This window comes from Rhizophagus irregularis, chromosome 29 (genome assembly GCF_026210795.1).
Source record: "Rhizophagus irregularis chromosome 29, complete sequence".
NCBI lineage: Eukaryota > Fungi > Glomeromycota > Glomeromycetes > Glomerales > Glomeraceae > Rhizophagus > Rhizophagus irregularis.
Genome location: NC_089457.1, coordinates 1416217 through 1441680, shown reverse-complemented (window position 1 = coordinate 1441680; position 25464 = coordinate 1416217). Strand labels below are relative to the sequence as shown.

The 25464-nt window shown below is 26.9% G+C and overlaps 8 protein-coding genes across 8 annotated transcripts; 7 read left to right on the top strand and 1 right to left on the bottom strand.

Moving 5' to 3' along the window:
* Positions 1-343: 343 nt before the first annotated feature.
* Positions 344-660, top strand: OCT59_019666 (uncharacterized protein; the record flags this gene model as incomplete). The annotated part of the gene is made up of 2 exons (XM_066143688.1): positions 344-425; positions 506-660. The coding sequence occupies 2 exons, from the start codon at positions 344-346 to the stop codon at positions 658-660; spliced, it is 237 nt and encodes a 78-aa protein (XP_066005415.1).
* Positions 661-954: 294 nt separating this feature from the next.
* Positions 955-1356, top strand: OCT59_019665 (uncharacterized protein; the record flags this gene model as incomplete). Its single annotated transcript, XM_025311065.1, has 2 exons — positions 955-1090; positions 1163-1356. The coding sequence occupies 2 exons, from the start codon at positions 955-957 to the stop codon at positions 1354-1356; spliced, it is 330 nt and encodes a 109-aa protein (XP_025175366.1).
* Positions 1357-1567: 211 nt separating this feature from the next.
* OCT59_019664 (uncharacterized protein) lies at positions 1568-2963 on the top strand (the record flags this gene model as incomplete). Its single annotated transcript, XM_066143687.1, has 5 exons — positions 1568-2181; positions 2250-2418; positions 2498-2637; positions 2744-2767; positions 2837-2963. 5 exons carry the CDS (start codon positions 1568-1570, stop codon positions 2961-2963), a joined length of 1074 nt encoding a protein of 357 aa, XP_066005414.1.
* A 31-nt stretch (positions 2964-2994) lies between these two features.
* On the top strand, positions 2995-3839 carry OCT59_019663 (uncharacterized protein; the record flags this gene model as incomplete). Its single annotated transcript, XM_066143686.1, has 4 exons — positions 2995-3028; positions 3098-3238; positions 3315-3394; positions 3627-3839. 4 exons carry the CDS (start codon positions 2995-2997, stop codon positions 3837-3839), a joined length of 468 nt encoding a protein of 155 aa, XP_066005413.1.
* A 1158-nt stretch (positions 3840-4997) lies between these two features.
* On the bottom strand, positions 4998-7115 carry OCT59_019662 (uncharacterized protein; the record flags this gene model as incomplete). The annotated part of the gene is made up of 3 exons (XM_066143685.1): positions 4998-5019; positions 5095-5383; positions 5612-7115. The coding sequence occupies 3 exons, from the start codon at positions 7113-7115 to the stop codon at positions 4998-5000; spliced, it is 1815 nt and encodes a 604-aa protein (XP_066005412.1).
* A 2578-nt stretch (positions 7116-9693) lies between these two features.
* Positions 9694-17040, top strand: OCT59_019661 (uncharacterized protein). The gene is made up of 12 exons (XM_066143684.1): positions 9694-9944; positions 10023-10357; positions 10448-13066; positions 13137-13403; positions 13475-13547; positions 13629-13810; positions 13886-14219; positions 14288-15533; positions 15628-15651; positions 15721-15897; positions 15980-16143; positions 16228-17040. The coding sequence occupies exons 2-12, from the start codon at positions 10265-10267 to the stop codon at positions 16890-16892; spliced, it is 5844 nt and encodes a 1947-aa protein (XP_066005411.1). The 5' UTR covers positions 9694-9944; positions 10023-10264; the 3' UTR covers positions 16893-17040.
* Positions 17041-18809: 1769 nt separating this feature from the next.
* OCT59_019660 (uncharacterized protein) lies at positions 18810-22274 on the top strand (the record flags this gene model as incomplete). Its single annotated transcript, XM_066143683.1, has 9 exons — positions 18810-19028; positions 19094-19166; positions 19240-19421; positions 19497-19827; positions 19897-21187; positions 21293-21316; positions 21386-21580; positions 21654-21817; positions 21967-22274. The coding sequence occupies 9 exons, from the start codon at positions 18810-18812 to the stop codon at positions 22272-22274; spliced, it is 2787 nt and encodes a 928-aa protein (XP_066005410.1).
* Positions 22275-22397: 123 nt separating this feature from the next.
* On the top strand, positions 22398-24458 carry OCT59_019659 (uncharacterized protein; the record flags this gene model as incomplete). The annotated part of the gene is made up of 5 exons (XM_066143682.1): positions 22398-22996; positions 23092-23115; positions 23188-23457; positions 23533-23696; positions 23785-24458. 5 exons carry the CDS (start codon positions 22398-22400, stop codon positions 24456-24458), a joined length of 1731 nt encoding a protein of 576 aa, XP_066005409.1.
* Between the last annotated feature and the right edge of the window lie 1006 nt (positions 24459-25464).

The window sequence follows — 25464 nt, the reverse complement described above, 5'->3', positions numbered from 1 at the left end:
ATTCTTTTAGGTTATCTAATGACAAATCGAAGTATTTAGCATTATAGAATTAACCAAATGTCAAATACCACAGAAACTTCAAATATTGACAACGAATGGTTAGAAAAGTCAGTTTCTGATGGACGTATCAGGTATTATGATCCTTCGGATTTCAAAGATATTAAACAATAGGAAGAGGTCCATTCGGGGATGTATTTCGTGCTAAATGGTGAAATATTTCTTTTGCTTTGAAATCTTTTAATGATGAACAAACTCTTAAAGAAATTGTTAAAGAGGTAGTATTATATTTTATATTTTATAACTTTGATTAAATAAACCAAACTAAAAACTTATATTATTTATTATGGCACAGTTAAAATTGCAACAGAATGTTGATTCTCATGAAAATATTTTACGATTTTATGGAATTACTAAATTTGAGACAAGTAAATTTCAAAATATAAAATACTTATTGTATAAAACAATACCGTATTTAACAAATAAATGATTTTTTTTAATTTTTTAGATTCGATTTGTCAAGTAAAATATTCTTTAGTCTTGGAATACGCTGATGGTGGTACATTAAGAGCTTATTTAAAAAAGCATTTTAATGAACTTAATTGGAATGACAAATATCAGTTAACATCACAACTTGCAAATGCTGTAGAGTTTATACATTAATGTGGTATTATTCATCGTGATCTGGTAATATTAATGATCTTTACATATTATCATATTTATTATAATTAATTAATTAATTTGATTTGATTTGATTTGTAACATTCAAATAATATACTTATACGTAAAAAAAAATATTAAATTGGCGGACTTTGGTTTATCAAAAAAAAATTACCGAAGCAACAAGCAATTCAAAAGTATTTGGTAATACCTTATATAGACCCAAAATGTTTCAACATTAAGAGTAATAAATATACATTAAATAAAAAGTCCGATATATATAGCATTGGTGTTCTTATGTGGGAGATCTCAAGTGGACAACAACCGTTTTATGGGGAAGATTATGACGTAAGTTTAGCCTTGGCTATACTTTACGGAAGAAGAGAAAACGTTATTGATGGGACTCCTAGTGCATATAGTAATTTATATAAAGGTAAATAATATTAATTATATTATCGTTTTTTTTGGTTATTAAAAAAAAATCAATTTTATTTTATCTATTTAGAATGTTGGGAAGGTGAACCAAATGAACGTCCAGATATACAAAAAGTAGTTTTAATTTTTAACTCAATAATTTCTCCCGAAAGGAATGATACAATCATGGATAACAACAATGAAGAAATAAACAACTGTAAAATGAATGAATTAGCTTCAAAATCATGCGAGTTAACGATGAATAATTTTATGATTGTTCATTAAGTAATACATCAAATCTTATTGATGAGTTCACAAAGTATTATACCTAATATAGTTCGAATTAATAATAAAGCATATTCTTCCAAACTTGCCTCAACTCTTGAATCAATAATTTCTCCCGAAAAAAACGATATGATTATGGATAATAACAATGAAGATATAAATAACAATGAAATGGATAAACTAGCCTCAAAGTCAATAAGTAGCATGTCAAATGTTATATCTTATAAAGGCACAGACTTTCCTAGAAACTCTAGACTTAGAAGCCAAAGATACTTTGGCAGACACTTCTAAATTTGCTTTAGAAGCTGTGAGCAATGTAGGAGAGGCTGTTGGACCTTATCTTCCTTTGATAACAGCAGTAGCTGCACTTACACAACAAATTGTAAAAGCATATGAAAGTGCTCAATATAATACTAAGAAATCATGCGCAGCATTAATTGAAAGAGTGCAATCAGCTGAAGTAGCTGTTCAAGCGTTAAATAAGCGTAAACAAGAAAATGAAAGAAAATTTCGCAATCAATCATATTATTTTAACTTTGAAAGATTTGTTGCTATTCTGAGAGAAATTAAAGGATTTATTCAAGATGTAACTCATTTAACTGGTTACAGAAAATTTATTTCAAGCGTTCATATTAAAGAGAGATTTCAACAATTAATTACAGATTTTGATAGTGTTGTGGCAGATTTACAACTGGCAATGGTAATTGCTAATGAAGATGAAAGACGGTCGGATATCGCTATGTTACAAGAAGATATTGACGAAATGAACAAATTTTTAAAAAAATTGAAGGTGGTGTGGCAACTATTAATAATAAGATTAGTAATGTTTTCGAACATATCTTAACTTTAAAAGGCAAATCATCTGAAAATGGTTTCAACCCTATTATCAATAGAATTGATTCAAAAGAGTTAAAAGAACCTATTGGTGGTAGTCAACCAGCTGCATCATCACGTAACAAGTATAAGATATATAAAAAACTTTATAGAGGCCAGGATGTGGCATGTAAACTTATTGATGAAGAACAAAATAAATCTGATAAATCTGACAAATCATCAGAAACAGTTCCATGCTGAATTGGCAATTTTGAGTAATTTAGGGAAATGTGATTACATTATTAATTTTCATGGATTATGTGAAAAGGATGGAATCGTTTTGAGTGTATTTGGATGGGCAGAGAATGGAAATTTGAGAGAACTATATGAGAAATTTGATATTGAATGGCCTCGAAAATTAAAAATTGCATTAAACATTTGTCGTGGGATTATTTTTCTTCATGGATGGTTAGTAAAAAAAATGTAAATTATGCAAATTTGATTGAAATCCTGAATCTAGATTATTAATTATATTATTTATGTATTTCATAATCACCTGGAAAACTCGATGTAGTCAAATTTTACATAATGATATTAGGTATATATTTAAATTTGTATTTTATATATTAGAATTTAGAGTAAAAATAAAGTAAATTCTTAACATTAGGTGCGAAAACATATTAATAACCGAGAATCTAGAACCAAAATTTCAAATTTTGAATATACTTATGCCTTACAGGCAAACACTTCTGACATCAGAAAATTTTACAAATCATTCGCTGGTTAGCTCCTGAGAAAATGAATTCAAAAAAGGTGAAGAAGGAAATGTTCCTTATACTACACAATGTGAGATATTTAGGTAAATAATATTAAAACTGACTTATTTTTATTTGAAAATTTAAATTAATATAATGTTCTGCTATATTAGTTTTGGTATGTTATTTTGGGAATTGGCTTCCATATAGAGATATGAAAATTTCTGAAATTCAAAAACATGTATTAAGTGGTAAAAGAGAACATTTAAGTTCATATGGAGTTGAGGAAGAATATGGCAACATTATTAAAGCTGGTATGATTCATTTTTTTTAAAATTAACAATTTAGTAAATTTATTTATAACATTAAATGTTAAATTTACATTTTTAGCTTGGCTATCAGACCCATCTCTTCGTCCAGAATTAAGTTATTTATTCGATGTTCTTGAATTTCAGAAGACTCAAATAGAGGTCTAAACCCAAAAAATGAAATTGAGGTAGCACCTGTTGATTTGTGACCAGATACACCAGAAATAGGTTTGAATCAAATTATTTCTCCAATGATGAAACTTGGAGATGGAATAACGGCCCAATAATAAAGGATATCGAGAGAAAGCATATGATTGTTTTGTAAAACATGCTGAAATTAGTAATAAAGTTGCAAAATATTGGTTAGGTTATTATTATTCGGAGGGTTATGTAGTTGAAAAAATTTAAAGCAGTTGAGTTATATAAAGAAACTGCAGATGGTGGAGTTCCTGATGCCCAATTAAGACATGCGTTTGCTTTACCACGTAAATTTAATGTAAATGAATTTGTAAGGTATTTAACCATGGCTGCTGATAATGGAAATACTGCAGCTCAATTTAACTTGGTGATTTATATTTCAATGGAAATTGGGTATATCAAAAGATGAAGAAAAAGGTTAGAGTTATTTAAAATTGGAAGCTATTAAGGATTTTTCAAAAGCTCGTGACATGTTAGATAAGTTAAAAATAGTTATTTCGATTTTTGATTGTGATGAATGTAAGTTTATTTATAATTTACCCTTTATAATGAAGATGCCTACTATACTAAACTAAAGACCTGTACTAAGGATACTGTAGTTTTATATGACATTATTGAAAAATTATTATTTATTATAAACAAAAAAGGTTATTTAGTGTGAAATCATCTTTTTTTTTGTATAACAAGATGACGAGAAATTTATCACAATTGGTAAAATTTGCGTTATCTCTGATGAAACAAATTATAATTATATATATTTATACAGTCGTGATGAGAAATGAATTTGCGATGACAGTCAGAGAAAAGATTGTCGATGGAATTAAATCATTTCTATACCATTAGGATGATATAAATTTTTTGATAACAGAGTAGTATTGTCACGTGATTCAATAATTTTTTACTTACGCGACTAATTTTATTTTTTTCCCTTTAAACGATCTTTAATTTATATACAAAAACCAACAATAATTTTAAAACTAATTATCAAAACTATATCAGCTGTATCTGGTATTGATTAATTTACAATCACATATAATTTTACTATAAAATAATATTAATCTTGTAGTAAATATTTGAATTAAAACTACTCTTAATTATCTTCCCTTTTTCGCCCACTTTGGTTAAAAATGATTCTTCAGCATCTTTATGGCTGTAAATTTAAAGATTATTTATTTGTCAGTATAATAGTAAAATTTGAATTGACTAATTTTATGTTAAAATGACAGGAGCCACAGGATTCTATTTATTATTCAAAATATAGTGTATGAAACAATTTTCATTTCACTGAAAAATTTAAGATCTAACATCTTTACTGTGAGTCTAAGTTATGCAAAATTGAATTATATATTGAATATAGGACTTTGAGTTATCTAATATTTAATTACAAATTTTATCAATTTATACAAGAACTGTTGTAATTCATCAATAATAAGTAAAAAGTCTTATAAATAAATAAAAATCAATTCAAATATAATAAAAAACTTTTAGTAAAATAAATTTAACATTTTTATTAATAATATATAAAAATAATAAATAAATAAAATACAATTTTTGATTGGTTTTAACATTATTTTATAATAAGGTTATTACTAAAAAATAAAATAAAAAATCATTAAATTTAATATATATTATAATTTTGAAAAAAATTAATAATTTAAATTTACCTTAAAGAATAAATTATACATATGGCTTTATCTTTATCTGATATCTTTAATTTTTTACTCTTGCAAACTAAACAAGTTTTATTACATTTACAATCAATATAATTTACCTTAATTTTCTTTTTCTTTTGATTATAAAAAATTGGACTATAATCTTTATCTATTGGTAAATATAAACTAATCCATTTTGGATCTAAACTTTCAGTAAATTTTTCAAGATTGATAAATGGCTTGTTTTTAATCATACTAAATTCAAAAGGAAGTAATTTTGTACAAGTATTAGAAATATTATCTAAAATAATAAGTGTGCAAAAAGTAAATTTTGGTAATTTAACATAACAATTCTTTTTTGAACAATAAGAAAATGTGTATATTTTAAGTCCATTATCTGATTTGCAAAAATTGTGTCCAATTATATTGGAATTATTTGAAGAATTAAAGTTGCTTAATATAGGAATTCCAAAAAATGGAATATTTTTTTCTATTAAATTGTTATGATTAATAGGTTGTAATATCATACTATTATAATATTCATGTTGATTTTGTGAATTATATTTTTTTTTTATTAATTCAACCCTAATATTTGAAGAAAAATTAATATCATATCCAATAATCATAATCTTAATTTTTAATTTATATTCACATTTTTGAAATTCTTTTGATTCTTTTTGAATGCTATGAATTATAATACTTGGTTTTTCATTTGATTTATTATTATTGGTATGAAAAATTTGGCAATTAAAAAAAATATCTTTTGAATTTTTAGTATTAATAACTGATGCAAAGATATCACAATCAGCATTTTTATTTTGAATGATTTTTGAAATATGTGACGGTATATTATCATCATTTAATTCAAATATTTGATACATTCCAGCTCCATATAAAATATAATTATAATCTTTAGTATCTGTATAAAGAATTTTTTTTCCAAGAGATATAAAGGATTTTTTATATAAATTATCAGATAAAAGCTGAAATATATTAATGGGATTTTTAAATTCTATACAATCCCAATCTTGATAATCTTTTAAAGATTCAATCCAACATTTTTCATCAAAATTTTCGTCATCAGGATGCTTTCCTCCAAGAAATCTTATGCAATCAGAATTACAGAGATTTGATTCTTTTTCTGATTTACCAGAATTACGTCCTATTTGTAGTTTTGAAGAACCGAAAGAAACTCCAAAAGAACCTCCTTTAGCTTTATCTGAAGAATTTTCTGATGATACTTTAATATCTTTAAAACAAACTCTTCCTCCAAAAATAATTTCAGTTGGAATGAATTGACCATAATCCTCAGTAATTTCCCTAAAGCTTCTATGATCTTTAGACTGTATAGCTTTAGTTACCTTATTTTTGAAGTCATCAGTTAATACTAAATTTTCTTTATCAAACTTCAATGATACTTTGGCAATTTCTGTATATTGGTAAGTTGAATTAATCTCCTCAGTATAATTTTTATTTTGTGAACTTTCAATTGATAATCCAAACTCCACAAAATTATGCACATTAATACCATCAACATTAACAAATAAATTACTTTTTTTCATCCAATCCTCTTTTGATTCAAATCCAAGACGTCCTTTTTTATATCCATTAGCTCCAAATTCAATTAATTCACAGTCTTTCAATATGAACGCTCTTTTTTTAGCTATCTTAATTCCATCAGAACTCATAGTGCGTCCATAATCTAATTTAAATTTTTCATTCAAAATTTTCCATCTGGGATTCAAACTTTTCATTAAATATAAATAATAACTTTTTGAATTTGTTTTATTAATTACTTCTATAATTTCTTCTAATGGAAAATCTTCTTCAGTTATTTCAACAAATTCGTCGCCTTCTTTTTTTGAAAACAATAATGTATCGATGTCATTAATGGTTTTACTATTTTTGAGTTTTTTACGAATATCGGATAAATTATTATTTAAATTTAAACGACAAAATTTACTAGTATTTTGTGGCGATTGAGAGTTGTTTATAATTTTAATAACTACCATAACGTTATTATCGGTAGACATCTTTCTTTTTATTTTAAAAAAAAAGTAGTGTAAACAAAATAGGTTTTTTTTCAGTATTTTAGCCGATGCGCATAGTCACACCAACTAGGGATGTTAACGGTTCGGTCCATCCGGTTTTCGGTCCAAAAACTGGTGGTTTGAGTACAAAACCGAACCGTTATAGGTTTAGAACCAGAGTTTGAACCGAAGTTTGGACTGAAGTTTAGACCGAAGTTTAGACCGGATATTTATAGTATTTTATACAAAATTGTGTAATGCAGATCATGAATTTAAATATATCGTATATCGTCAAAAAATTTTTTATTATAAGAAAAAAAATTACCAACAAAATTTCACATAATGTAAAAAAAAGGAAAAAAAAAGACATATTGCAAGTATTGATTCAATTTTCCATTCTTTCTTTTTCTGATATCCAATTTTTCATGCATATAATTGCCCTTGCCGTTTCAGGATCTAACCTATTTCTAGTTTTTGAAATAGTTAATCCCGAAATTGAAAATGCCCTTTCTGATGGAACCGACGTTGCTTGGATTGTTAAATAATCCTTAGCTATTTGAGATAGTACTGGGTAATCCTTTTCATAAGTTTTCCACCAAATTAAAGAACCTGTATTACTATCTACTGGAGAATTTAAGTATCGATCTAATTCATCATGCGATACTTCTTGACGAATATTATTTGGATTAAGTAAATTAAGAAAATAATCACGAGATGATCGTGCTGGTGCTGATGGTATGGTTTGATTATTTAAGGGTAAATATGACAAATATAATTCTTGTAATTTACTAATAATTTCAGTTATATCATTATGACTAAATAATGTGGTTTTGTAGCGTGGATCTAATATTGAAGAAGTAATGGAAGATTGATTCAAATATTTGTCCCAATAGGCTTTCAATTTATTACAAATTGCTGATGCTATTGCCTTTTGTGTATGGTGATTTCCTCTTTGATAATGATCCAATTTTTTAAACATTCCATTAAAAACCAATCTTATATCACCTTGTGTAGGATTTTTTGATGATGATAATAAATTGGTTGCTTCATACATAGGTTCTAATACCTTTGCTAATTCCTGTAAAAAAAAAATAATAATTAATAAATATATAATTATAAAATAAAATAAATAATAATTTATAAAATAAAAAATACCTTAATATGTCGCCATTCAGATATTGTTGGAAATAAATCTCCAAGTTCTTCAACATTTGTTGTTGCAAGTAATTCTGAAACACCCTGCATTAAGATTTGTCTATTAATCATAAAATATGTGGAATTCCAGCGAATGTCTATATCTAAAATTGGTTTAAGAAATTTAACTTTTTTAAGGGTACAAATTTCTGATAATTTATCCAAAAATAATGGTGAATTCTTGATTTTAACAACAAATTGACGAAGTTTTTTGATTTCATTTCCAACATGACTCATTCCTGCTTTTACTGCTAAATTTATAATATGTGCAGCACATCTGTAATGAGTAAAAGCCATATTATTAAACTCCTGATCTAATTCAGTTGCTAGTTGATTACCACATGCTATCATGTTGCTTCCATTGTCTGTAGTTAATGCAAGAATATTATTACTGATACTAAACTCTTCAAGAATTTGTAAAAGCTTGCTAGTAATTAACCCAGCTGTATGAGAACCATTTACAGGAATTAAATCAAGTAAGAGATTTTTTAATTCCCAATTGTTGTTAATATAATGCATTGTTACTCCAAGATAACAATCTTTTGAGATTTCTGAAGTCCAAATATCAGTAGTAAGAGAGATTTTTGAGTTAATTTGTGAGACTTCATTAATTAACACATTTTTTCTCATTTTATAATTTTCTATGAATTTTTCCTTTAAGGTTTGTCTGCAAGGTAAAATATAGTGGGGATTCAATTTATTAATTAATAATTTGAATTCAGGATTTTCAACAATGGTAAAAGGTTGCAAATCAGTTGCAACAAAATCAACCAAAGAATCTGTGATAGGTTTAGATTTTGATGGAGAGTAAGGTTTAAAACGTAAAGTAGTTTGGCGGGTTTCAGGTTTTTTATAATGTGATGGATGTTTTTTAGTTAAATGACGTCGAAGTGTAGATGTTGGATTACCAGGTGAATAAAGTTTTGCACACAAAATACACTTATAGTTTGTAATTAACCAACTTTCCTCATCTTGAATTTTTTGAAAAAACTCCCAAACATCTGCTGACAATTTCTTATTTATAATTCTTTCATCATCAGATGCTAAGGAATCATCTGATAAATTATTATCGTCATTTTCAAAAACTCCCGACATAGTTGTAATAATGCAAGGTGATATAAAAAAATGTAAGAATGTAAAATCCGTTATTCTTTTATTGTAAAAAGTTACGCGTGCAGATACACGTAACCGTTAATTGAACCGATCTAAAACCGGTTCACTAAACCGGTTTCTATCGGTTCGGTCTCGGTTTGGTTTGACGTTTGAACTGAACTGAAACCGGTCCTATGATCAAACTGCGGTTCGAACCATCCAATCATAAACTGTTAACATCCCTAACACCAACGCATAATTCTTAGTACTAATCTGTACAACAACTCATGCAACTATAAATTTTATCTTGTACATCTTAATTCATAGAAAATAAAAATGAAATTATTAAAAGAATGGATTGACGAAAGGATATATGATATTAATTATTTTGTATATAACGAATTTAATAATCTAGAAGAAATTGACGAGGGAACCAGTGGGACTTTTAAAAAAGCAAATTTGAAAAATCAAAGAATTACTGTCGCAATTAAAAGTTTGAATAATTCAATAATTAATGAAAATGATTTTAATGAGTTTATCACAAAGGTATTATTCTAATAATATTTGTTTGAAAGAAGTAATAAAATATAATACAGTACTAACATTTATGTTTTATTATACAAGTTAAAGACTTTTCAAAAAATTAATCATCCTAATATCAATCATTTTCTTGGGTTAACGAGAGGTCTATAATTATAAATTTTGCTACGTTTAAACGAATATGATTTATGATACTCTTATACAAACTACTTTAACAATATATATTTTTACGCGTTTAAATAATAGATCCAAATGACAATTATTTTTTAGTTTGGGAATATGCTAACGAAGGAAATTTAAGAAATTATTTAAAAAATAAGTTTAATATGCTGCGATGGAATGATAAAATTCAAATGGCACTGGATATTGCTCTCGGATTAATGTTTTTACATTCTGAACAGATAATTCATGGAAATTTGGTAAATATGAAGTTTCCTTTTTGCTTTTTTGGTTATTATTTCATAGTTAATAATGATTATTATTATTATTTTTCTCATACTATTGTTAAGCACGCATATAATATATTAATTAAAAGTGGTAGATTAATGATTACAGATTTTGAATTGTCGGTAGATGTAGTTTATTTTGAACCTCAGTATCTTCGTGATCCAAGGTATAAGCGAGATAAGAAATCTGATATTTATAGCTTGGGTATTCTTTTATGGGAATTGTCAAGTGGACATCCTCCTTTTTCTAATTACGGACAGGAAGAATTTAGCTCAGTTCAAACATTGATCATAAATGGAAAGAGAGAGGATCCGGTTGAAAATACGCCTTTTGAATACCAACAACTTTATCAAAAATGTTGGTGTGATGATTCAGTTATAAGACCCGGAATTAATGAAGTTAGGGAAATTTTATCTCAAATGAAATTACGATTTGATACTGACGAATATATTAATGAAATATTTAAAAGTTCATTAACACAACAACAAATAATTAGAAAGTTCAAGTTGAATAATGGATTAATTTTAACTGAGGGTAATATACAATCAAGTATGCAAGCAATTTTTGTTGAAGATGGCGCATTAAATATGAGTTTATACGAAGGACAACCTATTGTATATCTTAATATAAACGATTTACAGCCAGCTGATGTGTGTATCAATTTTCCAATTGCTGAAATGGCTTATAAAGGTGACTTGTTGGAATCTTTTTCAAAATGTGCGGACAATGACAATGATTCTTTTGGACATTTCTTTGCAAGAAAAATATTAGTTGGTGGTAAATTATTTATTAAAGAATTTAGCTCAGCTACTCAGACACAAAAAGATATTTTAAAATTTTATTTATTCCATGTGAATAATTTAACTAAATATTCTATAGAAATTCAATTTAATAATTTATTCTCCTTGAATCTTTTACCAAAAATAGTAACGTTGGATGGAGAAGAGTTAGATACCTATGAGAAATTGATCAAATGGATGAATGACTTATATCAAAATAAAATTATAGATATAATTTCTTATGATCTTATTCCCATTTCTCAATTAAGACATAATGCATTGCCAATAGATGACCTTAATACTTTTAATGAAAAACAACCTGGAGTCACCAAATTTAAAGAAAAATTAAGTTTAGAAGAGTGGGTTGGAGATGGAGTGTACTGTAACCTAATGAGTTGGACCGAAGATTTTCATCTTTTTCAAGGATTGATAATTAATGAAGACTATGAAATAAAAATTAGCAAGAAAATCGCAGTCGATTTTGTTGAAATCCCTAAAGTCAATATAAATAATAAATCTTATCAAAGGAATATCAAGCCATTAACAAATTTAGAAGATATTTTGATTTCTAATAATATTTTTTCAATTAAAAATTTAAGTACATTCCCATTTATTAAAAATAATTTTAGAGATTATGGAGATTACATTCATATTTTATTCAAATGTGAACGATATGAAATTCTTTTGGATAAAGATCTTATAAAACCAACAAAAGAATTTAAACAAGCAATAGAAAGTGCACTTAGTAGCACGAAGCCATTAAAAATTTTACGAGATATTTTGAATGAATATGGTCATTTATTTCCACAAAGAATTATCTTAGGAAGTTCCTTAAAAAGTATTTTACCAAGTAATAGTATTCCTGTGGTTGATTTAGAAAAACTTACATTTGATGATTTAAATATTTCGTATCTTCTAACACAAGAAGGAGAAGTTATTGAAATAAATGATTTATCTAAATGGATTCAAAATACAGATAATAGTTTGGAAATTATTGAATTTGATAATATAATCCCACTCTATAAAATTCTTGAGGTAGAACAACAAAAAAAAATTGATGATATATTAAAAAATGATTTTCGAATTATAATGACAGGTATTACTGATTTGAAAGATTTAGATAATAATGATGTTATGCACTACAAACGTATAAATTTAAATTCAGAATCTTCATTGGGAAGTGAAGATTACAAAGTATTCGGATCAATAATTTCAGAAAATAATACAAAGTCAGAAGAAATTTATGTTAATTTTGGGTTATATAATTATAATGGATTTTATGCGATAATTAAAAAATTGGAAATAAGTGTTGATATAAAAAAATATTATGTTCTATGGATGGTTGTTGGAAGTCCTTCAAAATTATCAATTTTTAGTCCAAATAATCGAGAATTTTCAGTTGGTTATATCAAAGAATCTATTACGTTACGAATTGACAAGTCAAATCATCATATAAAAGCCCCTTTTCAATTATTTCAAGGGTATACTATTTTCGTTCACGCATATTACTCTTCAACAAATTATGAACCTATTAGTATTATTAAACTAGTTGAATGGAATGATCAATATTTTAATATTTCAATTCAAAGTATAATTGATTCAGATGCTCAATTTGACGGAGATAAAATAGATTTACATGTTTGTATCCTATCAACAGATAATAAAAATTTGAAGATTGACCGCGAGGAAAGGGAATGCTCTTTAAATTTAATTGGATATATGTTAACTAAAGAAAATTTGAATGAGAAATTTGATTATGAAAAACCTTCATCTTCAGATTCAGAATTGGCGATTGTACAAAATATGAATAACGATACATCCCTTACAGACTCTACCAATAATGATCCACTGTATAATAGAAAAATAAATTCAATAAGTGACATGCAATTTAAAGAAGCTAAAGTAACTGGTAATAGAAAAAAATAATTTAACTTCAAATCAATGAGTAACATATCAAATGAAATTAAAAAAGGCTAAAGAAATTCATATAGACTCTTCTATATTTGTCTTAGATGCCGTAAGGATGTCTAATATTACAGAAACTTCAAATATTGTCGAATGGTTAGAAAAATCAATTTCTGTTGGACGTATCAAGTATTATGAACCTTCGGTTTTCAAAGATATTAAAAAAATAGGAAGAGGTTCATTCGGGAATGTCTTTCGTGCTAATTGGAGAAATATTACTTTTGCTTTGAAATCTTTTAATGATGAACAAACTCTTGAAGAAATTGTTAAAGAGGTATTATTTTTTATATTTCATATCTTTATTAAATAAACCAAACTAAAAACTTATTATTTATTATGGCACAGTTAAAAATGCAACAGAATGTTGATTCTCATGAAAATATCTTACGATTTTATGGAATTACTAAATTAGTGACAAGTAAGTTCAAAAATAAGATATTAACTATTGTATAAAAACAATACCATATTTAACAAATTAAATGATTTTTTAATTTTTTAGATTCAACTTATCAAGCAATAAAATATTCTTTAGTTTTGGAATACGCTGATGGTGGTACATTAAAGGCATATTTAGGAAAGCATTTTAATGAACTTAATTGGGATGACAAATATCAGTTAGCATCACAACTTGCAAATGCAGTAGAGTTCATACATGAATGTGGTATTATTCATTGTGATCTGGTAATATTAATGATCTTTACATATTATCATATTTATTGTAATTAATTAATTAATTTGATATGATTTAATTTGTAGCATTCACGTAATATACTTATACGTAAAAAAATTATTAAATTGGCGGACTTTGGTTTATCAAAAAATATTGTCGAAGAAACAAGCAAATCAAAGAAAGTACATGGTGTAATACCTTATATAGACCCAAAAAGTTTCAACGATAAGAGTAATAAATATACATTAAATAAAAAGTCCGATATATATAGCATTGGTGTTCTTATGTGGGAGATCTCAAGTGGATATCACCCGTTTTATGGGGAAGATTATGACGTAAGTTTAGCCTTGGCTATACTTGACGGAAGAAGAGAAAACGTTATTGATGGAACCCCTAGTGCGTATAGTAATTTGTATAAAGGTAAATATTAATTATATTATTGCTTTTTTTAGGCATTTAAAAAAATCAATTTTATTTTATCTATATAGAATGTTGGAAATGTGAACCAGATGAACGTCCAGATATACAAAAAGTAGTTTTAACCCTTAAATCAATAATTTCTCCTGAAAAAAATGATATAATCATGGATAATAACAATGAAGAAATAGACAACTGTGAAATGGATAAATTAGCTTCAGAATCATGCGAGTTAATGATGAATTTTGATGACTGTTCATTAAATAATATATCAAGTCTTATTGATGTATCTATAGGTAGCATAAGTTCACAAAGTATTATACCTAATATAGTTCGAGTTGATGATAAAGCATATTCTACTAAAATTGCTTTAGAAACTATAATTAATTTAGGAAAATCTGTTGTTCCTTATCTTCCTTTAATAACAGCAGCAACTTCACTTATAAAAAAAACTGTAGAAGCATATGAATCTGCTCAGTATAATAAGAAATCATGTGCAGTATTGATTCAAAGAGTACAAGCAGCTGAAGTAGCATTAAATCATTATAATCAAGGAAGCGAAAAAAATTTTTGCAAACAATCATATTATTATTCCTTTGAAAGGTTTGTTGCTGTTTTGAAAGAAATTAAAGGATTTATTCAAGATGTAACTCATTTATCTGGCTATAGAAAATTTATTTCAAACGATAACATTAAAGTAAGATTTCAACAATTAATTACAGACTTTGACAGTATTGTTAGCGACTTGCAATTGATAATGATTATTGCTAATGAAGAGAAAAGAAGGAAAGATATCGATATTTTACAAAAAGATATTAATGAGATGTCCAGATTTTTGGAAAAAATCAATGGTGGTGTAACAACAAGCGATAAAAAAATTAGCAATATTTTTGAATACATCATAACTTTAAAAGGCAAATCATATGAAAAAGGTTTCAACTCTATTATCAATAGAATTGATCCAGAAGAATTTGGTAGTAATCAGCCGGTTATATCATCACGTAAGATACATAAAAAACTTTATAGAGGCCAAGATGTGGCATGTAAATTTGTTGCCGCAGGTATTAAATTATACGAATTATCGGAAATAAAAAATAGAGTTCGTACTGAATTGGCGATTTTGAGTAATTTAGGGAAATGTAATTACATTATTAATTTTCATGGATTATGTGAAAAGGACAGAAACATTTTTAGTGTATTTGAATGGGCAGAAAATGGAAATTTAAGAGAACTATATGAGAAATTTGATATTGAATGGCCTCGAAAATTAAAAATTGCATTAAACATTTGTCGTGGGATTACTTTTCTTCACGGATGGTTAGTAAAAAATGCAATTTGATTGAAATTCTGAATCTAGATTATTAATTATATTATTTGTATATTTCATAATCACCTGGAAAACTCGATGTAGTCAAATTTTACATCATGATATTAGGTAGATATTTAAATTTGTATTTTATACATTAGAATTGAGAGTAACAATAAAGTAAATTCTTAACGTTAGGTGCGAAAACATATTGATAACCGAGAATCTAGAACCAAAAATTTCAAATTTCGATTATACTTATGCTTTACGGGCTTACACTTATGACATCGGAAGAATTACACAAATCGTTCGCTGGTTAGCTCCTGAAAAAATGGATTACTGGAATCGTTATACTACACAATGTGACATATTTAGGTAAATATATTTATTGAAAATTGACTTTGACTTATTTTTATTCAAAGATATTCTAAATTGATATAAATGTTCTATTATATAGTTTTGGAATGTTACTTTGGGAATTAGCATTTCAAAGATTTCCATATGAAGATATGGAAATTGATGAAATTAAAAAACATGTATTAAGTGATAAAAGAGAACATTTAAATTTTCTTTCTAGTTCATATGGAGTTGAAAAAGAATATGGCAACATAATTAGAGCTGGTATGATTTTATCTTTTGTAAAAATAACAATTTAGTGAATTTATTTATAACATTAAATGTTTAAATGTTAAATTTACATTTTAGCTTGGCTATCAGACCCATCTCTTCGTCCTGAATTAAGCTATTTATTCAATAGTCTTGAAGATTTGAACTCTCCTTTTATTTCAGACTGTTCACCTAGAGGGCTAAGTCCGAAAAGAAGTGATATGGAAGTAACACATATTGAATTGCCACCAGGAGATACAGAATTAGATTTAGATCAAATAGATTTAATTTTGCCACTTGAAGATGGAATAAAAGCTCATAGGATGGGAGATCAAAAAAAAGCTTTTGAATGTTTTGAACAACATGCTAAAATAGATAATAAAATCGCAAAATATTGGCTAGGTTTTTATTATTGGGAAGGTTATGTCGTTGATAAAAATTTAGGTAAAGCAGCTGAATTATTTAAAGAAGTTGCTGATAAAGGAAATCCTGATGCCCAATTAAGATACGCGTTTGCTTTAGTAGATAAAAATAGTCCACTTAAATTTAATTTAGAAGAATTTGTGAAATATTTAACCATGTCTGCTGATAATGGAAATGTTGTATCTCAATTTAACTTGGGTGATTTATATTTCAATGGAAAATTGGGTATATTAAAAGATGAAGAAATAGGTTTGAATTATTTAAAATTGGCAGCTATTAAGGGTTTTTCAAAAGCTTGTGATATGTTAGATAAGTTAGAAATTAGTTATTTCGACTTTTGATTGTGATGAATTTAAGAAAGTCCATTTATGGATAATTTTCCCTTTACGACGAAGATACTATATTAAAACTACAAGGCCTGTACTAAGATATTTTTATATGACATTATTGGAAAATTATTATTTATTAAAAATAAAAAGATTATTTATGAATATATTTTGATAATGTCCTTTTTTGTATAAGAGGGTGACGATATTATTCAGATAATTTGGTAAAATTCGTATTATAAATTTCTCGTGATGAGGAAATGAATTTGTGATGACCGTCAGGGAAAAATTGTTGATGGAATGTCTATACTCTCTTAAATCATTCCTCTAAATTTAATGCCATTTAAGACTAATAATATTATTACTACTACGGAATGAACGTTGTATTATCACGTGATTCAATTTTACGTTGAAAATAATTATTAATTTCTAACAAATTCGGTAAATTCGGATTCGGCAAAATAATACTATAGTAGATTGCTACGCGCCTAAGACTTTTGGAACATTTGAACTCAATTTTACAAGTTTTTTTTTTATACTATTTATACTATTCTATTTTTTTCCATTTTAAACGATCCTTAATTTATATACAAAAACCAATAATAACCAAAGTTTGTTTTTATTACTTACGTAATTTTTGATATTTTTTTAAAAAAATATAATTTTGTTTATATTTGACACGTTATACTATTTTAAAATAATTAATTTATTTATCGCCAGAATTTCCAGAAATAAATAATATCTAGCAATAAATGGTATAAAATAATGCATATAAGCAAATTAATTAATTTATTATGATCATACTAAAAAATTTCAATAGATTAGTTCAGTTCGGATTTTTGATCGCAAAATCTATTAATCTAAATATGTAATTAAATCAGAATTGAGTTGGATCACAAAAATTTTAATAATAACCGATTAACATATTAGTTGTTTTTGCTTATTTCTACTTTTTTTGTAGGTTGATAAATAAACGCCTAATATTATACAGTAATACCTCTATAAGTGCAGTAGTGCACATTTTACTATTTTTTTACTATGGTCCTAAGGGGATGCACTTAGAGAGGTGTCACTGTAGTATAATTGTATGCCAATGCAATCATTAACAAACATCTACAGTACATTTATATTGAATACTCCATACTAATAACTATATATTATAATAAATTAAGTGATAAATTGGATAATAAATGATAATATTGATCGTTATTAATTAATTTATTTAGGTATTATATTCAATACTATATATATATTTATAATAAAATTTTAAATTCAATTCGATAATTTTTTTTTGCCATAATTGATTATATAAAAATAATATTTCATTAAATATCTCTGGCTGACTGGCTGTGGTGCAATGTTTCGGTTGTATAATCTAGGTAAAGATGGTCATAGAACAGATTGAGGACTAATAAAATAACAAATTTTGGTCTTGATCAAATCAACCGTTTTAGAGCAATGTAGCATCTAAGGTATAAAATGCCATTTTTCCTGATCTTTTATGGTTTTTACCAGTAATGATCCTAGGATCAAGCTCAAATTTTGCTACTTTGCGGTCCTTGGTATATCCCACTGTGCTACAAAATTTCAATGGTATAAATATTGTTACTTTTCCTAAAAGACTGGCCCGAATAAAAAAGACCCGAGCCACCCGACTGACCATGGGGGATAGATAAACGGGTTACACAAATACATGGATCACTCCGGGCAATGTGCACATTTTTTTAGGGCCGGTAACACAATTTTTTAAATTTAAATGTGCACACTGCACACGAAAATTATTTTTGTATAGTTGTGCACAATTTTTAAAAAAAATTTCCAATGTGCATTCTATAAAATTTTTCATATTCTTGACATTTTTGTAGACAATTCTTTTTTCTTTTAGGTTATCTAATGACTAATCGAAGTATTTAGCATTATAGAATTAACCAAATGTCAGATATCACAGAAACTTCAAATATTGACAACGAATGGTTAGAAAAGTCAGTTTCTGATGGACGTATCAGGTATTATGAAGCTTCAGATTTCAAAGATATTAAACCAATAGGAAGAGGTTCATTCGGGGATGTATTTCGTGCTAATTGGAGAAATATTTCTTTTGCTTTGAAATCTTTTAATGATGAACAAACTCTTAAAGAAATTGTTAAAGAGGTATTATATTTTATATTTTATAACTTTGATTAAACTAAAAACTTATATTATTTATTATGGCACAGTTAAAAATGCAACAGAATGTTGATTCTCACGAAAATATTTTACGATTTTATGGAATTACTAAATTTGAGTCAAGTAATATAAGATAATTATTGTATAAAAATAATACCATAATTAACAAATTAAATGATTTTTTAAATTTTTTTAGATTCAACTTGTCAAGCAATAAAATATTCTTTAGTTTTGGAATACGCTGATGGTGGTACATTAAGGGCATATTTAAAAAAGCATTTTAATGAACTTAATTGGGATGACAAATATCAGTTAGCATCACAACTTGCAAATGCTGTAGAGTTTATACATGAATGTGATATTATTCATCGTGATCTGGTAATATTAATAGTCTTTACATATTATCATATTTATTATAATTAATTAATTAATTTGATTTGATTTAATTTGTAGCATTCAAATAATATACTTATACGTAAAAAAAATATTAAATTGGCGGACTTTGGTTTATCAAAAAAAATTGCCGAAGCAACAAGCAATTCAAAAGTATTTGGTGTAATACCTTATATAGACCCAAAAAGTTTCAACATTAAGAGTAATAAATATACATTAAATAAAAAGTCCGATATATATAGCATTGGTGTTCTTATGTGGGAGATCTCAAGTGGATATCGACCGTTTTATGGGGAAGATTATGACGTAAGTTTAGCCTTGGCTATACTTGACGGAAGAAGAGAAAACGTTATTGATGGAACCCCTAGTGCGTATAGTAGTTTATATAAAGGTAAATATTAATTATATTATTGCTTTTTTAGGCATTTAAAAAAAAATCAATTTTATTCTATCTATATAGAATGTTGGAAATGTGAACCAGATGAACGTCCAAATATACAAAAAGTAGTTTTAACTCTTAAATCAATAATTTCTCCCGAAAACAATGATATAATCATGGATAATAACAATGAAGAAATAGACAACTGTGAAATGGATAAATTAGCTTCAAAATCATATGAGTCAATGACGAATTTTGATGACTGTGCATTAAATGATATATCAAGTCTTATTGATGTATCTATAGGTAGCATAAGTTCACAAAGTATTATACCTAATATAGTTCGAGTTGATGATAAAGCATATTCTGCCAAATTTTCTTTAGAAACTATAATTAATTTAGGAGAATCTGTCGAACCTTATCTTCCTTTAATAATAGCAGCAACTTCACTTATAAAACAAACTATAGAAGCATTTGAATATGCTCAGTATAATAAGAAATCATGCGCAGTACTGGTTGAAAGAGTACAAGCAGCTGAAGCAGCATTAAATCATTGTAAACAAGGAAATGAAAAAATTTTTTGCAAAAAAGCATATTATTCTTCCTTTGAAAGATTTGCCGCTATTTTGGAAGAAATTAAAGGATTTATTCAAGATGTAGCTCATTTATCTGGCTATAGAAAATTTATTTCAAACGACAACATTAAAGTAAGATTTCAACAATTAATTACAGATTTTGATAGTATTGTTAGTGACTTGCAACTAATAATGTTCATTGCTAATGAAGAGAAAAGAAAGAAAGATATCGATACTTTACAAAAAGATATTAATGAGATGTCCAGATTTTTGGACAAAATCAATGGTGGCGTAACAACAAGCGATAAAAAAATTAACAATATTTTTGAATACATTATAACTCTAAAAGGCAAATCATCTGAAAAAGGTTTCAACCCCATTATTAATAGAATTGATTCAAATGAGTTAAAAGAACCTATTGGTGGTAGTCAGCCAGTTGTATCATCACGTAATAAGCATGAAATACATAAAAAACTTTATAGAGGCCAAGATGTGGCATGTAAACTTATTGCTGAAGAACAAAATAAGTCTGATAAATCAGACAAATCACCAGAAACAGTTCCACCAATTTCAAGTAGAGTTCATGCTGAATTAGCAATTTTGAGTAATTTAGAGAAATGTGATTACATTATTAATTTTCATGGATTATGTGAGAAGGATGGAAGCGTTTTAGGTGTATTTGGATGGGCGGAAAATGGAAATTTGAGAGAACTATATGAGAAATTTGATATTGAATGGCCTCGAAAATTAACAATTGCAATAAATATTTGTCGTGGGATTATTTTTCTTCATGGATGGTTAGTAAAAAAATGTAAATTATGCAAATTTGATTGAAATCCTGAATCTAGATTATTAATTATATTATTTGTGTATTTCATAATCACCTGGAAAACTCGATGTAGTCAAATTTTACATCGTGATATTAGGTAAATATTTAAATTTGTATTTTATATATTAGAATTGAGAGTAATAATAAAGTAAATTCTTAACGTTAGGTGCGAAAACATATTAATAACCGAGAATCTAGAACCAAAAATTTCAAATTTCGAATATACTTATGCCTTACAGGCAAACATTTCTGACATCAGACAAATTACACAAATCATTCGCTGGTTAGCTCCTGAGAAAATGAATTCAAAAAAAGGTGAAGAAGGAAATGTTCCTCATACTATACAATGTGAGATATTTAGGTAAATAGTATTGAAAACTGACTTATTTTTATTTGAAAATATTTTAAATTAATATAATGTTCTGCTATCTTAGTTTTGGTATGTTACTTTGGGAATTGGCTTTCCAGAAAGTTCCATATATAGATATGGAAATTTCTGAAATTCAAAACCATATATTAAGTGGTAAAAGAGAACATTTAAATTTTCCTTTAAGTCCATACGGAGTTGAGGAAGAATATGGCAACATTATTAAAGCTGGTATGATTCATTTTTTTAAAAAATAACAATTTAGTGAATTTATTTATTAAATGCTAAATTTACATTTTAGCTTGGCTATCAGACCCGTCTCTTCGTCCAGAATTAAATTATTTATTCGATGTTCTTGAAGATCTCTACTTTCATTTCAGAAGACTCAAATAGAGGTCTAAATCCGAAAGATACTATAGTAGACACGTCTAAATTTGCTGAGGCTGTTGGACCTTATCTTCCTTTGATAACAGCAGTAGCTTCACTTACACAACAAATCGTAAAAGCATATGAAAGTGCTCAATATAATAAGAAATCATGCGCGGCATTGCTTGAAAGAGTACAAGCAGCTGAAGTAGCTGTTCAAGCATTAAATCAGCCTAGACAAGAAAATGAAAAAAATTTTCGCAATCAATCATATTATTATAACTTTGAAAGATTTGTTGCTATTCTGAGAGAAATTAAATGATTTATTCAAGATGTAACTCATTTATCTGGTTACAGAAAATTTATTTCAAGCGTTCATGTTAAAGAGAGATTTCAACAATTAATTACAGATTTTGATAGTGTTGTAGCAGATTTACGACTGGCAATGGTAATTGCTAATGAAGACGAAAGACAGTCGGATATTGCTATGTTACAAGAAGATATTGACGAAATGACCAAATTTTTAGAAAAAATTGAAGGTGGCGTGACAACAATTGATAAAAAGATTAGTAATGTTCTCGAACACATCTCAACTTCAATAAGCAAATCATTTGAAAAAGGTTTCAACCCTATTATCAATAAAATTGATCCAAATGAGTTAAAAGAACCTGTTGGTGGTAGTCAACCAGTTGTATCATCACGTAACAAGCATAAGATACATAAAAAACTTTATAGAGGACAAGATGCGGCATGTAAACTTATTGCCGAGGAACAAAATAAATCTGCTGACAAATCATCAGAAACAGTTTCACCAATTTTAAATAGGGTTTATGCTGAATCGGCAATTTTGAGTAATTTAGGGAAATGTGATTACATTATTAATTTTCATGGATTATGTGAAAAGGATGGAAGCGTTTTTGGTGTTTTTGGATGGGCAGAGAATGGAAATTTGAGAGAACTATATGGGAGATATGAAATTGAATGGCCTCGAAAATTAAAAATTGCATTAAACATTTGTCGTGGGATTACTTTTCTTCACGGATGGTTAGTAAAAAAATGCAATTTGATTGATATTCTGAATCTAGATTACTAACTATATTATATTATATTTCTCACAATTACCTGAAAACTCGATGTAGTCAAATTTTACATCATGATATTAGGTAAATATTTACTTTATACTTGAATTCATGAGAATTTGAATAATGATAATTAAAGTAAATTCTCAACATTAGATGTGAAAATATATTGATAACCGAAAATCTGGAACCAAAAATTTCGAATTTCAAGTATAGTCGTGCTATACAAGCAAATACTACCAACATTGGGAATTTTACACAAATCGTTCGTTGGTTAGCACCTGAGAAAATGAATTCAAAGAAAATACAGACAGAAATTGCAGCCGCTGTTTCAGCAGCACAACAGGCACCGAATAAAGATGAAGGTAAGAAAGATAGGAAAGATGATGATTATGTTCCATATACCATACAATGTGAGATATTTAGGTAAATATATAGCATTGAAAACTGACTTATTTTTATTTGAAATATTTTAAATTAATATGTATTCTATTATCTTAGTTTTGGAATGTTACTTTGGGAATTAGCTTTTCAAAGATTTCCATACAAAGATATGGAAATTTCTGAAATTCAAAAACATGTATTAAATGGTAAAAGAGAACATTTAAATTTTCCTTTAAGTTCATTTGGAGTTGAGAAAGAATATGGCAACATTATTAAAGCTGGTATGGTTTATCTTTTTTAAAATAACAATTCAGTAAATTATTTACTGTAAGTGAAATTAATAATTAAATATTAAATTTGCATTCTTAGCCTGGCAATCGGATCCATCTCTTCGTCCGGAATTAATTTATTTATTCAATGATCTCGAAAATTTGAGTTCTCCTTTACTTTCAGATCGTTCACCTAGAGGATTAAATCCGAAAAGAAGTGAAATGGAAGTAACACCTATTGAATTGCCACCAGGAGATACAGATGTTTTCGATTTAGACCAAATGGATATTATTTTGCCAATGATGAAACTTGAAGATGGAATATTAGCTCATAAGATTGGAGACAGAAAAAAAGCTTTTGAATGTTTTGAAAAACATGCCGAAATAAATAACAAAGTCGCAAAATATTGGTTAGGTTATTATTATTGGGAAGGTTATGTAGTTGATAAAAATTTAGGTAAAGCAGTTGAGTTATTTAGAGAAGCTGCTGATAAAGGACAACCTGATGCCCAATTAAGATACGCGTTTGCTTTATCAGATAAAAATAGTCCACTTAAATTTAATTTAGAAGATTTTGTGAAATATTTAACTATGGCGGCTAATAATGGAAATTCTGCAGCTCAATTTAACCTAGGTGATTTATATTTCAATGGAAAATTGGGTATTTCAAAGGATGAAGAGAAAGGATTAAGTTATTTAAAATTGGCAGCTATTAAGGGTCAACCAAAAGCTCGTGCTATGTTAGATAAGTTAAAAATCAATTACTTCGTTTAATGTGATGTATTTAGTAATAAGATTTTTTTAAGTTTACCCTTTACAATGAAGATGTCCACTATATTAAAACTACAAGGCCTGTAAGATAGTTTTATATGACATTATTGGAAAATTATTATTTATTATAAATAAAGAAATTTAATTTGATAATATCTTTTTGATTTTGTTGTGATTTTGCATAACAAAATTTAAAAAGGCGACGAGAAATTTCATTTTTCGATTATCTAAATATTCAGAGAAATTGATAAAATTCGTGTTATCTTTGTCGAGGAAACAAATTACAATTATACAGTATATTTCTTGTGATGAGGAAATGAATTTGTGATGACCGTCAGTTGATGGAATGTCTATATTCTCTTAAATCATTCCTTAAATTTAATACCATTAAAGACGCAAAATTATTGATCTTGATAGGTCAGAGGTATACTTCTTGATAGACCTTACTGTAAAATATATTATGCATATCAAGATGCATACCCCAAATATATCAAGAACCATATTTTTGCATTAAAGACAATAATAATATAAAATTATGATCGGATTACGGAATGAGTGTTGTATTATCACGTGATCCAATTTTACGTTGAAAATAATTATTAAATTTCTAACAAATTCGGTAAATTCGGCAATTCGGCGCTACGGAATGCTACGCGCCTAAGACTATTGAACATTTAAACTCAATTTTACAAGTTTTCTATTCTAAATTTTTTTTTTCCATTTTAAACGATCCTTAATTTATATACAAAAACCAATAATAATTAAAGTTTGTTTTTAAAAAGGAAAATATTATGAAAATATTTATAGTAATATTTGTAGTATTTGTAGTATTTAAATTAAAAAAAATTATTTTTTTTCGATTTTTTTTTTAAAATAAAAATTATTGTTTGTTTATAAAAAAATTTTTAAAATTATATTTTCAGTTGACAAACAAATAATTAATAAACAATTTTTATTGGTCAAACTTAATCTTGAAAAATCATTGGTTTTTTTTTTAAAAAAAAAGAGG